The sequence below is a fragment of the Neopelma chrysocephalum genome, unplaced genomic scaffold, assembly GCF_003984885.1.
Source record: "Neopelma chrysocephalum unplaced genomic scaffold, ASM398488v2 Primary Assembly neopelma1_22, whole genome shotgun sequence".
Classification (NCBI taxonomy): Eukaryota; Metazoa; Chordata; class Aves; order Passeriformes; family Pipridae; genus Neopelma; species Neopelma chrysocephalum.
Window position 1 is genome coordinate 28,273,393 of NW_020897689.1, and position 16,185 is coordinate 28,289,577.

General features: G+C 36.5%; 1 protein-coding gene across 10 annotated transcripts in view; it reads left to right on the forward strand.

The window, feature by feature from the left end:
• The window catches only part of PTPRM (protein tyrosine phosphatase, receptor type M), a 422,377-nt gene that overhangs the window by 345,949 nt on the left and 60,243 nt on the right, over nt 1-16,185 (forward strand). For all 10 annotated transcript variants that reach the window (XM_027676337.1, XM_027676347.1, XM_027676366.1 and 7 more), the window contains one exon: nt 14,055-14,142. In XM_027676337.1, coding sequence (XP_027532138.1) covers nt 14,055-14,142 — 88 coding nt within the window. The remainder of the gene's footprint in view (nt 1-14,054; nt 14,143-16,185) is intronic.

Sequence of the window (16,185 nt, forward strand, 5' to 3'; positions counted from 1 at the left end):
CAGAAAAATTATCTGGGTTTATGCTAGAATTCAGGTTTTATTTGGTATCATAACAAGTATTTGTATTTTAATTGATAGGACAAGTTTAGTTGCCAGCTGTTATGACTACAATGAAGTTATAGAGAATGGTAACTTCCAAATTCAGCTACCTAATATGAAAAAAGCAAACCATACTTTTTTGGGGTGTTGTCTCAGATACACTTTTAAATATATTCTTATGGAACTAAAACTCAGCTTACAGAGGCTGACTTAGGGCAAGGTAAGAAGCCAGAGTGGGACATGGGACCACCATGTTATGTTGATAGATTTGCACTAAATCCAGGTACTTTACAGCCAGTAAAAGGGTCCTTGTGGAAACTAAATTGTTGTTAGCAATGGATATTTCTTGGACATTTGTGGACATTTTGCATGGATGGTCCATAGACTAAGGAATCATATCTGTGTATTATATCAAAGGATAGGAAAAGGGGTGTGGTTAATGAGGTTTCATTGTACCGTAAGTATGGGGAAAAAACAGTTTAGGGTTCACTGGATCTGAATCGGTTTTACTGTCTTTTAATACCTTACCACCTTTTACTAATTTGACTGTTTTTACCATTGTAATGTCCCAGGAGCCTGTTTTGTTTTGGAAGTCAAATCTTTTTTTGTAACTTAGGTAATTCCAGGACATTTTTAGTTTTGAGGCAATTTGGGCTGAAACCTAATTTTAAAGAATACTACGTCCCTTTTCCAGCAAATTGCTAGTATCAGGAAGGTATCCTAATCATTGACAGGTAGAATTTTAGTGCCACAATCTGCATTCAAAGGACTCCTGTAACCATCATTCTTCCACTTCAGCTGAGGGAACTGAGGTTGTTGAGCTTGGAGAAAAGGAGGCTGAGGGGAGACCTTATTGCTCTCTACAGCTACTTGAAAGGAGGTTGTGGCAAGGTGGGGGCTGATCTCTTCTCCCAGATAACAAGTAACAGGACAAGAGTGAACAGCCTTAAGTTGTGCCAGAGGAGGTTTAGGTTGGATATTAGGAAAAATTTCTTCACCAAAAGGGTTGTTGAACATTGGGAAGAGGTGAAGTTGCCAGGTATTTAAAAGACTAGTCGTGACACTTAGGGACATGGTTTAGTGGTGGACTCGGCAGTGCTGGGTTAACGGTTGGACTCAATGATCTTAAGGGTCTTTCCCAACCTAAATGATTCTGTGGTTGGTGAGGGTGCACTCTGCCCCATCATCCAGGTCATTAATGAATTTCTTGAACACTGCTGGCCTTCCTAACACTCCAACTGTTTACTGCTTAATATATGTCCCCCTTTGTACTCCCGCTCTGGTCCCTACTGAGCTGACATCTCTAAGTCTCGTAGCAGTAGGCCCTCCCCTGTTGTTTAAGTGGGTGTTTCTCAAAGTTAGAACTTCCACCAAATGTCAGGACTGGAACATTTCATTGTCAAGTCACTCGTGTCCATCTAGCTCACTCTTCATCATTTTATCTTGTTCCATTTGCAGAATTTGGCACATAGAGTTTAATAATACTTTTAATAAGAAACCTAATAAATGTGGACTTTATTGGATTATTTTAAACAACTAGTAATTGGCTTAATGAGAGACAGATGCCTGGAATCTTTGTATTGTCTTGTAAGGGAAATATTTATATAGTGACTCAAATTTTTAAAAGTTTTGTTTTGTAGAGAGATGCAGAGAATAAAGGCATCTGCTGCTATTCAGCAGAGCTTTTACAGTGTTGGCTTGCCTCAATTAATCTAGCTTCAGTGCAGTGTTCTAATGAAAGGAATAAAAATGTAGAGCTGCAATGTATATAAATCTTGAAATGTCCACAGAGAGCTGATAAATTGCTGTATTTTGCTCAGTTAATCCAAAAGAGAAAATGAAGAAGCAGATTGCAAAAACCAAAATTATACATCAAGTTGTTAAACCTCAGTCTTCATTACTGAAGAATTGTTTTGATACTCAGCAAGATCAGAATCTGAACAAAAGAGTATCTAGGTGACATGTTCACAAGGATGCTGTACACCAGGAAAAAATCCACAGAATAATGTCATGGGTGTGATCTAAGTGCAGAACTATGATTGCTCCTTTCCTGTTCTTAAAACTGTGAGCATAAACAGTATTTTACACTGTTTTTTCCTTTGTGACTAACTTTTTATTTGTTAAGTTTCTTATTTCATAATCCATTTTTGTTAATGTAGACTTTAAAACTTTTAAGTTAGCTCCCTTACTCCATAAACAACTCACCTTCATGTCCTCACCATGTTCTCCTTTAGAATAAAGACTAATCTGTCAAACAATAGCACTTTTCTTTCCTTTTTTTGCCAGAGTCTGTTCTCTGTGAGTATTACATTTGGGTCATTCTTTTACTAAACTGTACTGTTACTTGTACATAGCAATTGTAAAACACCACCAAACTAGAGTAGAAGAGATATCTGTGTTGCAGTTCTGCCCAGTAGGTAACTGATGACACTCAAATTCCCATTTCCATCACTATGGATGGAGATTGTTTTTTTTCTTTTAGTTAGTCCAATACTGACTTCACTTGCAGCATATGTTCTCTGAGTGTAGCTGTGTGAGTGATATAAAAAGGAAGAGACATTTTCACTTCGATATCCAGAGATCTCCATTGTATTGCACAAGGTCAGTACAAGTTCAGAAGACTTCTCAAGGCTCTTTGGATATTTCGTTCTCAGGCATCAGGAATATACTAGCTGATTACAGGGGAAAGGAGCTGGACAATCCGAATGTCCATTGATAAGCTCCTGTACATGCCATAGTGAAACTGTCAATTGTGTATTGTATTTTTCTGTTGAGAAAATCTTAGTACTACATATCTGATATTAGATTAATGATGCAGAAGTGGTCTTCAAATGGCAGTGTTTAGGAACAGAAACTCCTTTTGCCTGTCCCTCATTATTAACTTCCACAGAGTAGTTCGTCTACACGACCCATTAGCTGAGCCTAGGTCATTTGAGGAGCCTTGATTCCACATATGATATGCTCAAATAAACTGTCTGTTTTTAAGCCTGGTTGATAAACTGCTGCAGAGATGCCTCTCTGAATGAGAAAGTGCTGTATATACATTTCAAACATCAAAATAAGGCAATTCAGGTTGGTAAGTTGCTGTTCTTTGTTAGTGTGCCTAAGCAGACACTCTTTGTTCTAACAAGTAGTCTTGGAGCTGTATTGAATTGCTGTTGTCTGTCAGTATACAGTGAGCAAACTAAAAATAATTAGGTTAACAATTGACAGCAATACTTGTCATCATTGTCAATCCTATTACTACCTCTACTATTTTTATGCTGATTATATTTTTTTGCTCTTAAATACTCAGTATTGTTCTTTCAATGCTTTTTCAGAGAGATGGGAAATCATCTAGGACCAACACCAATTTTTTTTAAAGTTTTTACCCACCCACTCCTTCTCAGTAAGTGTGCAGTTGTCCAAAGGGAAGATTATTGACAGGAAGCAATTATATAGAGCAGAGAGCCTGCAGAGGGATGTCTGGGAAAAGGAAACATAACTTTAAAAACCGAAGCCAGGAGTTTTGAATAGTGAAGTAGCAGGAGCTCCTGTTGCTGTGGAAGTACTCGGTGGCTCTACTGTGACACATTACTGCTCTCCCCCAAGCAGAACAGTGTAGCAAATGATAGGCTCAGGGACTGGATGCCAGCCAGGAAAAGTGATAAGTAGACATGCAGCTTTAGATAGGAGATCGTTTTCTTTAGAACAAGGAAAATGCTGGGCTAAAAGTCAAGCCCAGAGGAATGACTAATTGACTTCATATATGCTAGCAAATAGTGTATTTGCAAACAAGCAAAGCAGACATTGAGGCACCAAAGTTTCTTGTGAAGATCAAAAAATGTAATGAACCAGCACAATGAAGTGCTGTCCCTTTTTTGAAAGGGCACTGGAAGTAGACCCTTATCTATTTTAGCATACCCTACTGCTCTTACTTCCCTTGAAAAGTACTCTGTTATACACACTGGGAAAAACAACAGTGTGCAAAATATTTGTTTTCCATCTGTGCATGCTAGTGTACTCTGGCTTTTATCTTGTAGTTGAATGTGATGTCAGTGTTGCCCTGTAGCAGAATTAAAATCTTATTATGTGAGCTTTGTTTCTTTATCTTCTATTCAAATTATATTAACTAGAGCAGCCTAGATACACTCATGAAAACCCTTGAGGTTCACTTAGTGAGCCAAATCTGAGGGGTGCTTTATCACTTCTGAAAGGTTAGATCAGCTGTGTGTACATTACAACTTAGATGAAGATGGGGAGGGGTTTGCTCACTTTTCAAATTCAACATTTGTTTACTTTTGTTTCTTTTTTCCACATGCCATTTTTTGTTGCTTCAGAGAATTTTATTACATTCAAGGTTTTTCCAAATTATATGGTTCTAAATCACAAGCAGCTTGTCTTTACAGGGGATTTGAAGATCTTATCGGGTTTTCTGTGCTTGGGTGAGCTGATAATTTAGAGTCAGGCAGTTCTTGTGAATTCTTAGCTCAGAGCACTGTCTCAATTACAGTGATGTATTCAAATTAAATCAGATCAAAATATTACTGGATTAGCTAGAAATGTGTCACAAGTCACCTTTCTTATCAGTGTATGTGTCCACCAGTTTAATGTTGATCATCTTTCATTAGAAATAATCTTCAGTAAGCAGAAGTGCACAGCTTTTAAATAAATAGTACCTCTTCAAATAATATAGTTGCTCAAAGAATAATGTCACAGGCTTACAATGTCAATCAAGTCATGGAAAGTAAGTATTTTGCCATGGAAAGTAAGTATTTCCCACTTACTTCAGAAAGAGTTTCTTGGAAGCCTTAAGCCTTGTTTTGTGCATTATGTAGCGTATGCAGGCAATGAGTGAAGCAGCTCTCATCAATCACTGTGTAAAACATGAGTGAACAGAAAGTTTTAATGACTACAACACAAAGCTTACCGCTTCAGCTAAATACAGATTATTTCTTATGATGACTAAATTTTTTTATATTTTCTTCTCTTCCCTCTCTCTCTCTCGCTCTCTCAATCTTTCATTTTAATTTCTTTTTTCTTCCTTTTGTTTTCTTTTTTTGTTATATTTTAAACCATTTGCAAACTCTTCTCTTTACTATGTGAAGAACAAATCTGTAGTTCTCGCCTACTTCTTTCATAGCACATTGTATTTTTATGCTCTGCTTTAATAACATTTCATTACTCTTTGAAACCATTCTCTGGGGCAAGCTTTCATTATTTGTAAAGTAAATCAAATATCAAAGTGCTAATCTTTAGGAGGAAAAATGGGCTAGACTCAGAAAAAAATATTTAAATCTTCTGTTAGTTTTTTGAATTAAAACTTAAAGTGCACAAAAAGATTCCAAATAATATTCTCAAAGCTCTAAGGTACCTAAAAACGGGTTTTAGAATCCATCTGCCTGCTAACATTCTCAGTACAACAGAGAAAATCTAGGGGTGATGTACTTCTAAGTAGTATTGTGGAAGGAATGCTTTGCTTGGCAGAAAGGGACTGAAAAAAGAATTTCTTGAATAAAAATTGGAAACAAAAAACAAGAGGAGACAACTCCATGGTTTTCCAAATTCTGATAGAATAGCAATGCAGAAGCATACTGACATCCTTATGTAAATGTAACTCCAAACAGAGGGAAAGGAGATGAGAAACGGAATTGCAGCCAAGGAGGAAAGAAGAAGGAACTGCTGCTAGGGTAAAACAGGGATGTCATTTCCTTTCTTCTGCAATGCTTGCTCAACAGGAAGACTGCAGGAGCATTAGCAAACAGTGCAGATCCATGATGCAAATAATCAAAGCCTGTGGCACCCTTAACAGCAATACTGCAGCTTGCTCAGTCTGGAAGTTCCAGGGTCCTGTCCTTGTGGCTGCTTGTAAAACAACTGCAACAAAAAAGCAGCACAAGTTGCACTGTAACATTGGAAAAAGGAGTCATTTACACTGATAATTTGGCAGGCAAAAGCTACTTTGGATAACGTATCCTCTAATAGAGGAAAGTGAGGCAAGTTTTTAAAGGTGGGGGCAAAAGAAGCACCATAATCATGATCAATAATAACAGTAACAGTAGTAGTAGTAGTGGTGGTAGTAGTAGTAGTATACTAGTAGATGGTTGAAATCGTACCTTGGCTACTAACATTAGCTCAGAGTTGGTGTCTCTGGTGTCACACAATATCTTAAGATACGTCTTGCCTTTGGCCTCATTCGAACCATGTCATAGTGATCAGACTGAATATCTTCCTTCCATCCGAGTCGTTTGAGATATTTACATGTTAGCCTTTCAAAGATGGTATAAAAAAGCCAATCTAGAATTTATCTTACCTACGCATTCAAAGCACTGTATGTAACTTTGAGTCCTTTTGTGTAAATCATGGTTTGGGCTGGAAGAGACCTTAAAGATAATCTAGTCCCATCCCTCCTGCCATGGACAGGGACACCTTTCGCTAGTTGCTCAGAGCCCCATCCAACCTGGCCTTTAACACTTCAAGGGGCGAGGCATCCACAACTTCTCTGTTCCAGTGCAACACCATCCTTGTAGTGAAGAAATACCTGCATCTTGGTAAGTAGGAATTCTCATTAAGAAATAAACAACTCTGCACCATCTTTTACTCATGTGTGTACAACTGATGTGTAATTAGAGCCTTTGGAACAACATAGGGAGATGGCAGAGCTACTGAATAATGAAGCAGATAATTTTGTTCGCAAAAGGATGGATAGTGCCTCTGTGGTGATCGATGTCTTCCTGTAGTTCCCCAAAAGAGGTTTCCTATCAAAGCACAGAACTAGCTGGTATTCAGAGTAGCCTGTGTTCGTTCACTTCATGTTTACAGACGTTACAGTCACGAGTGTTGCTCAAGATCACTCTCTTCTTGAAAATATACAAGATATGATAGTTGTGAGCAAAACTTTTAATTACATGCTGTGTGGAAAAAAAAACATGGGAAAGGAATGGGGAGATAAGAAAATCCCACAGGCTGTACATGAAAAGTATTTGTTAAATCCTCCAAAAGCAGCAAATGTATTTTCATGAGGAAATAAGCACTGCTTGAGACCAGCTTTATTTCCTTTTACACAGAAGTTAAAAATAATATGTCCTGCACATTAGTTACCGTGCAAGTGTGTATATTGTACCCAGAGGGTCCTTTCTATAAAAAAGGATCATAAAATCCTATCAACATACTATATTTTTCTGCTGGAGATAAATCATGAAGATTAATGAGGTTAAGTTATTGCTGTCTAGTATGCCAGGGAATAAATTTCTAAATTAGAATTTTAATTGTATGTTCTATTGCAGTCCTCTTACTAATTCACATTTCACCATATTTCTAAAAATCTTTCCTTATACAAGAGTCTTAAAGAATTTTAAATGAATGAAAGTAACAGAGTTTTTAAAACTTATGTAGGTAAAATGGAAATAGCTCTGAAAGCCTATCAAAACTAGATTATCTATCAAATTTTTAGACCACCCTGCAGAATCTATGAAGATTTCTATTCCTGCTTTAAATCTTACACGCGTTATCTTCAGTTTTAGATGACAAGATAAGAAATTACATCAACAGATCTCATAAATAGGTTGGATTAAAAATATATAGAAAGTAACTTTTTATCAGTTGTTACAGAAGTGCGCCAGGGCACTCTTTTTTGCAGTATTGTCAAGGTTTAAGACCAAATGACAATTGGTTATTGCAGACTAAATGTACTAAGCTACCAAAATATTTCAGTGACTGATATATGCAATTTTACAAATTGCACAACTTTCCTATTCCACAGGAGAGAGGACACATTCCAGGAAAGAAGTCATGTGGGTCTGTGGGGTGGTTCCAACCGTGCTATGTGTTCTCCTACAGTGTCTCTCAGAGGGCCTCATCCTCTGGGTCATTTCCCCAAGCAACCCTACAGATTCTCAGATACAGTGCTCAGTAGGAAAAAAATACCTAAGTCTTGGTTATCTTGTTCAAATGCACTTGGCACCTAAAAACTAGCCTTCACCATGGCTGGTACTCAGGACCTGCTATTCCCAAAGGTGTACAAACCTTCACAACTTTCACAGTGACTGACAAGTCACTTTTCACTGAAGTTATTTCTCTATTCTTGTAACTGAGCTACTTTCTTGTCCTGTAGCATTAAATGAATTTCCTGTATATTTGCTAATGCTATTGTCAACTAGATCTAACTCATGCTAACTGCTGCAAGTATCTATGTCATTCATAGTACCACACTGAAGCACTTTGATCATTTTAGTATGTTTTCCTTATGCACCTATAGGTTGACTAGACTGGCCAGCTATCCAGGGAGTACCAAATCCTGGGACTTTAACAATATAAATGTATTAGAAAATACACTAATTGAAAGCACTGCCTCTGATAAATGAGCACATCAGTGCAATCACAGAATTACTACCAGATTTTGTCTTACTGTGTGGTTTTAGTCCTTTTTTTGAAACCTGAGTGTTAAGTCATGCTGCAGTTAGTCAGTTCAGGAGACAACAGTTCCCTTCCATTTGAGCATTTCATGTAGGCAGTGACTATGATGTTTAGTGTCTTAAAAGACTAGAGGGACTTTTGCTTTCCTACTCTTCTTCTCATGTGTAATGCAGACTAATCTAAATGCACCTGAGAAGGAAGACTTTGCTTCCTACCTCTGGCTATGCAAGCCTTTATGAGTGGAGGTTTCTGGGTTTTTTTACATCAGTTCAAGGAGGCACAACCACATAAATGAGCATAAGTAACAATATTAGAGAGGTGCTGTATGTCAGACTATAACTGTGTATGTGCTTTAAGATTGATCTGCATCTTTTACCTTACACACAGAAAACTTTATGTAAACTAGCAGCCTAATTTTACCAGAAAATTCTAAACAGAAAAGGGTAGTTTTAGCAATAACATGAATATATTCTATTTGCAACAGTCTTTATTGTTGGGGTTTTTTTCCTTCTGTGTTCAGACCTAGGCTACAGTAACACACCGGTAAGTGCTTTATAACTGCTGAAGGCAGTTTACATTGATTAGATAGATTTTCACATTGGCTCTTGCAACAGACAGTTTTCAAGGGTAGGCATAGTAAAATGTTTTTTTTAAATCCCATTATTTGAAAACTGGAAATAATTCTCAGTGATTGAAGCTGACAGAGAAGGAAAAGCAGATAGTGAACATATTCTCTAGTGGCATGCTGTCATCCACAAATGCTTTCAGTGACCAAAGCAATGATTGAAGTATGAGGAGTTGCTTGCATACAGTGGGTTGCCATCAGTGAAATCATTTACCACTGCTCACAAATGCTTGGGGTGATCTATTACTTACAGGTAATGCATTTTCAATGATAAAATCTTCCCTCAAAGTGACTAGAAGATTAAAAACGTTGTTTCATAGCTTGGTCCTCCCTGCAGATTTCTTTTAACGTAACTATCAATGACTCTTCCTAATTCCTTAGTAATCTAAATACTCAATTATCAACAAACTGAACGTGATTATTTCTATTTTCTGTTAAAAACCCAAAACAGTTAATGTTGCTAAGTCACAAGAACAGCTTCACGTGTCAGATATTTAGCAGATTCTGAGTACTGAAAAACCAATGAACTGACAGGTTTACTGTACTCATAAATCTTGTGCTGTTCATTAAATGAGCCTGAAATATAAGTTTCTTCTATAGCTAATTGAGTTTAGACAGAGACCTCCATAAGGATCACTGTTTGTTGTCTGGTCTGGCCTAAATTAGACACTCTCCATAACTCTCTGCTTAAAAACAAATCCAGAGGTATTTATAATTGAATAGGTCAAATTGATAATTTTGCTAAAATACATTTTAATCTGGTTATCTAGAAATAGCAATGGAAAATGAATGTTATCAGTGGAGAAACTCAGACTCAATAGAGAAAATCAGATGTCATAAAGAGTCATACATTTAAAAACAAATCCACAGATCAAACTTAAGACTGTTACACAGTGCAATATGCATTTTTTGTACCTATGAATAATATTCTTGCTTATTAAGTAGGCAGAGTAAGATTTATGATGCCCTTAACTTCTCATTTCTTTGCTTGTAAGAGTTTGCATTTTGTAAATGACATTGTAGGAGTCTACACTGTTGTCACCTAGCAACTGTGAAGTATTTTTTGAAAAAGTTGCTGCTGGGCTTTTAATTAACAATAAAAATAGTAATTCCACTGAAGAGTTTACATTTTTAGATCTTAAAGTGCTCACAAAGATGTATTATTTTTACTGTCCTTACTTGGAAGCATGAAAATCTAGGATAGACGGTGTGTTGCCAAAAATGACAATCAACAGAGTTATAAATTGTATTCTGAAGATCTTACCCTATTCTCTGCATTTCAGCCTCTTCAAATTGTAGTTTTATATAGGTCCCTTCCAATATTTTTTTGCCTTATGAATTTTAAATGAGGAAAGGGAATAATTTAAAGAATCTGTATTTGCGATGACTATGTCCCTCTTCATTTGAGATATTGCAGTTATTTTCTAGTCTGAGGGTCACAGTGAATTAGCCCTTGTCAAATATTTAATTTTTAATGGAAAACCACCGTAGTATTGAGTTAAAGCATGCAAAAATATCACATTCATCCTAAGATGGTCCAGCTGCTGCATCACTGACCAGTTTTCGTTGCATATAAAGCAGTTCTCTGTAATTCATTTTTCTTCAGAAAGTGTTTTATTTTGATCATTGAAATGTTTTCTACTAGCAGAATGACAGTTGACACTGTGTACTGAAATGTCTGCTGTAACAACAGCTGGCTTAGAAAGCGTTTCATTTTTCAAGAAGATCATGGAGGCTGAGTAACCAGGGTTCTGTGTGATTTGAGTTAAAGAAATGCTTATTTTCAATTATATGAGAAATATCCTACACTCATTTTCAGTTCTCCATTGCCCTTGCCAAGCATTTGGTGAAGTGAAGCTGTTTGGGGGCATATTTCTTCCTAATGGCCCACAATTTTAAGAAACTTCTAAGGATGAATTAGAATGAATAGCCACAAAGATAATGTGTGGGCTGGTATGCAGCAGTTTCCCTGGAGAGTGATATGTCAGAAAGAGATTAGAAAAATTTCTGTAATGAAACATATATTTCTCACAAGTAAGGAAAGATCTTGACAGATCATCTGTTATGAGATATCTGCTCTTTACTTGTGGGACAAATGAGATTTCTCCCTATAATACATTGTGGATTATCTGTTCTGTTGCGGTTTGTGTAATGGCAGCATGTGGGGAATTTAGGAAATGACACTCCAGCTGTCTTTTACAATAACTGTTTCTTTTTATGCTTTTGCACTGTAATACCTCTTCCTTCAAATTATCTTTTCTGTACACTTCTCACTGAAATACCAATGTGTATCCCAAAATGAATTAAAAAGAAAAATGGATCTACATAAATTATGTCTTATTTTCCCTATGTGATATGTTTTATTTCATTAACTAATTTATTGATAAAAACCCAAAGAAAAATATATATGTGGAGTTCATTTTCTATAATACATTTTTAATAAAGAAAGTGAAGTCAATATGCAGTAGCTGGAAATGTAAATCTGTCTCTTTGTTTTCACTGTTGTGTGAGGTTTGATATATAGGTATTCTAAAGAAGAGAATTATCTATGTTGCAGACATATTGTTAGGAGATGTTTTATCTGTAAGGCTCATTAAGCTTATCATTGTTTTCAGAGGATCCAGACAGGTGGGAGAAATTGAGCCCGTTCATTAGCACATGAGACGTAGATGAGCTGCCCAAAGCAGTACATTGCCTGTTATGTATCTTCCCTGAATTCAATACCATGTAAATCTTTCCCAGTTGTCTCCAGAGATTGCTTTATTTGATTGGTTTTGTAAAAGTTCATTAATGGGACAGAGAGAAGCAAGGTGTCCTTATGAGTATATTTGGATCTTCCATTTTGCTTGCTGTAGGCTCAGAAGCTGTACCAGCAGGACTTTCTCTGTAACAGCACATGTAATGCTTAGTGAATTAAACTGAAAACCACTTGCTGGGTAATATCTTATGGATCAATTCTGTGAACTAGTCTCTATCAGAAGGACTGTAAGAAAGCTAGAATTTTCAGTAGTCTGTGTAGATGTCTTAAATGCAAAATCCTGAAATCCACATCAGATTTTAGATCAGATGAATGATTAGTTTGTTCTATCTTTGGAGCTTTGTTCTTGAACGTTTCCGTCTCTATTTTGCCTTTAACTGTGTTCAATTGTTCAATATCCAGTGTTTTCTGAGAATGTGAACTTTGCAAGAAATTGAGACATAGATCTTTGCCCACAGAAAGTCATTCCTTACGCAGTTCAGTTGGGCTTATTACAAAAGTATTTTTCATCCAGCCTGAGTGGAGAGTGCTCTAGAGTGGGAGGACTTGCTTGCTTTAGATGCCATTGGCAAATCTATAATCAGATAACAATTGTTGCTTTTTTGGCAAACAGCCCCAAAGCTATAAATCATCTTAGAATTTACAGGGTTTCACTTATCTATCCTAGTAACAATCTGCATTTCTCAGAGCTGTACCCAGTGATGGTATGCCATGATAAAGGAGAAATTTATTAGTATTAATGGGTTTTAACCATTTCAATTTGCAAACTATTAAACATTTTCTAAGGAAAATGTGGAGAGATGAAGGACAAACAGATTGAAATCATTTGACAATCTTTCTGTTTTTCTTGAGTTATTATTTACAAACTTTTTAGAAATAATCAACGTATTCCCAAGAATTTCTATATCATAATTTGGAAACCAGCATTCTAGTGAACTTGTTGAAGAAATATCCATTTTAGACACTGAATGCCCTTGTGTCCCATTGACTTCAGCAAGAGATCTAGGGTTTATTTTGACTTTTATGCTTTTTGCTATTGGAAATCATTGAGATTTGAACAACATTTTTTCAAGTATGAGGGCAAAGGATACTAATGGTAGTCTATTTTATGGGTGTTATGTGTTTTAAACCACTCAGAATGTGCTGAGGTCTTGCAAGAGATAAAAACTTCCAAAGGTTTTCCCTATTTAGGTTGGTGCTTAATGATTTTGAGCTTCTGTTACCAGAAAAGTTAATCATGTACCTTCATGTTCCTCCTGAATCAAAATATTTAATATACTGATCATTCTAGTAAAAAGATAAAAGCGTGAATTAAGACTGGTCATCATCATGATAGAATTCCACTGGTTTGCCTGGCAACTAAATATTTTTAACACAAGATTAATATTTCAATACGAAATGATAAAATGCATCTACTTTATATGACTTACGGATACAGTGCGTAAATTAAGAAATTGTGCAAATTCTCTTTTAGACCACAGAAAGCACAGAATGGAGAGGGCATAACAACTTGCTTGCTGCCCTTTTGGCAGCTTCTGTGTTTTATTCATGTAAAAATATACTTTTAGCACTTTCAACTTTCCTATTTGCATGAACTTTATTAGCTAGAGCATAGAGGTTGGGTGAATAAGATTGTATGTTTCACAAAATGACATTATTGTCTGAGAAAACAATCATCATGGTGGTATTGTAAATTGTGTTTAAGAAAAAAAAAGATACATGTATGCTAGTTGAATCCACATTTTCCAAATGCCTATATATGTTTAGATCCATGAGGTCATCTGCCAAGAAGTAAATGAAACTTGATATGTCAAAAATAAAACATGTCAGTACAGTGTGTAATTCTGCACTCGAATACTGGAGCAACTCCAACATGATGATGAAGCTCCTTCAGCTTCATATGTGTGTATGAGAACTATTTGGGGAATCTGGATAGCAGAAATGAAGGACTCTCAGTGTTGCAAGCATGCAAATTTGGGAAGGTTTAATAGCACTTCACTTGCAAATAATTCTTCTTGCTATTACACAGATAATCTCAAGTCAAATTTTAAATAACATCTGAAGCTATGCATAAATACCATTTAAACAGGAGACTCATATTTTTGCTCAATAAAAGAATCAGTTAAATGATACTTTAACAATAATACCCACAAGTACTGTTTGCCTTTCTCCTTTGTTTACCTACAAGAAAACTTTTTTGGCATGCTTTTCTTAATGTCACTTTCTTTCCTTTTTTAGAGTTTTTTTGAAGGACAGTCTGCACCGTGGGATTCGGCTAAGAAAGATGAGAACAGAATGAAAAATAGATATGGGAATATCATTGCATGTAAGTGTTGACAACATAATTGTGCACTTTGTTAACTTCCCTTCAGAACTGGATAAGAATGACCACCAGCCTTGTGCTCACATCAGGTTTCCCTTTCTCTAATTAAGAAGAGAAAAGTGAGGGAACATGTAACTTTTTTTTTTTTTGAGAAAACTGTCAGATTTAATGCATTTTCTGAACTAACCTTCTGTATACCTTTCATCCTGTGATCAACGTTTGGCTAATGAGAATGACACCTTTAACCAGTACTCAGCTCTTAACAGCTCTGAAACTACTCCTGTCAGTTTGGTGCTAGAGTACCCATGTCACATCGGTACCTTGGGTTTAGGTTCTGGATATTGTAGGAGCAGACAATACTGCTGCTTAAGTGTTCCTCAATAACAGTGACAACTATCCCGACTTACCCTTTTAGTGCTAGGCAAACTCTAAGAAAAAAAATACAATCTGTATGTTTTACTTAAAAAGGCCAAGCTTGATAAAGATTAGATATACTAACAATCAAATAACTTGAGGAGATGGTAGCATGGTTTGGCGAGTGACACCTAAATCTGGCATTATGAGATTGCAAAGCATTGTGACGAGATGCTGCACATGAACATGGGGGCAGAAAATTTATCAAGTTCACCATAAATATATTATTTACACACTGGTATTGTTGCACTTAAAGGGTAAGTTCTCAGTGTGTCTGTAGGAGATGATCCCTTCCCTGATTTTTCCTTTAAAATCTAAATTTAAGATATGGAGCGGATTTGTTTCTACCTGCCAGCCAGATAACCGTGAGGCAGGTGTAAACAGAGAAATATGCAGCCGTCACAGCATGTCAGAAGTTTTGTAAGCATGAAGGATGGTCTTTAAGGAGGGATCATTGAGTGATACTGCTGCAGTTTAGAAATCATTTATAACCTTAGGTTTGTGGGACAGCATAGAAGAATAAGCCGTGCAGATTGTCTGAGCATTTGGACAATCTGTGGAAGGAGCACGTAGTGTATATTTACAGTGACTTAACTTCAGTGCCTAATATGGTGCTTTTCCAGGCACAGATCTACCTAGGTTTCCTCATCAATGTACCACGTGAACTTAACAGAGAGAAGGACAGGTCTTCTAGAGAAATGATTCAGAAATAGAGCCCATTTGAGTATTTTTGAATCACCACCTCTGGTGGTCCTCTCTGCAGTGCATGTGTAACAAGTCTAGAGAGAACAGCTCCTAACTTCGTGACTTACAGTAGGTGGTATGAATAGGCCCAGCTAGGCTGAGATGGTCTACAGAGAGAAAACAGCTCTGTAACTTGCTGCAGAATGAGAACCCGCAGCAAATGCTTGTGGAGGCAGAGGCAAATTAAGCAAGAGATGCTTGTCAAGCAAGAGATGATCTGCCACATCATTTTGAGGGGACATGATAGTATTGCTGTGTATTTTGGATGCGTATTGTTCTACATAGTGAAAAAGGAAATGAAATCTTCTAGAGAAATGTGGATATCGTGATGGGCTGGTGCATAAACAAAAGAAGCTAAGTTAGCTGAATGTGGCTTTGCTTGTTTTTACATATTTAATGTGTAACAAACTTGTTATTTGGTGAGGATGTAGCAATACATTAGCTGAGTAATGACTAATCATTTAAGTAGAAATAAGAATACCAGGAAGTTTTATGCTTATCCTTGCTTTGTGGAATTTTATTTTCAGCCCAAGTCTGTTAAAATAGATCTTCTCTTTTAGTCAGGTTTAGTGTTCTCAGTCCCCTCTTTAATGTCATGTTAGCCATTATCTTACATTTGACACCCTTTGGTTGAAGAAAACTAGAAGACTACTAGTGCTTTATGTCTGAGGTAATGAAGTGATGAGTAGCCAAGGGAAAACAAGATATTAGATTCACAAATCAATGGCAATTACAAGTGATACTGAAGGCTTTCTGAGAGGCTAAATATAACTCAGAGCATTTAGACCTCAATTTACTTGAAATGTCCTCAGTATTTAGCAAAGGGAAGGAATTGGATGGAGTTATCAAAAACACTTCCTGTTTATGTGGCTGTGAGAACAAAGATAA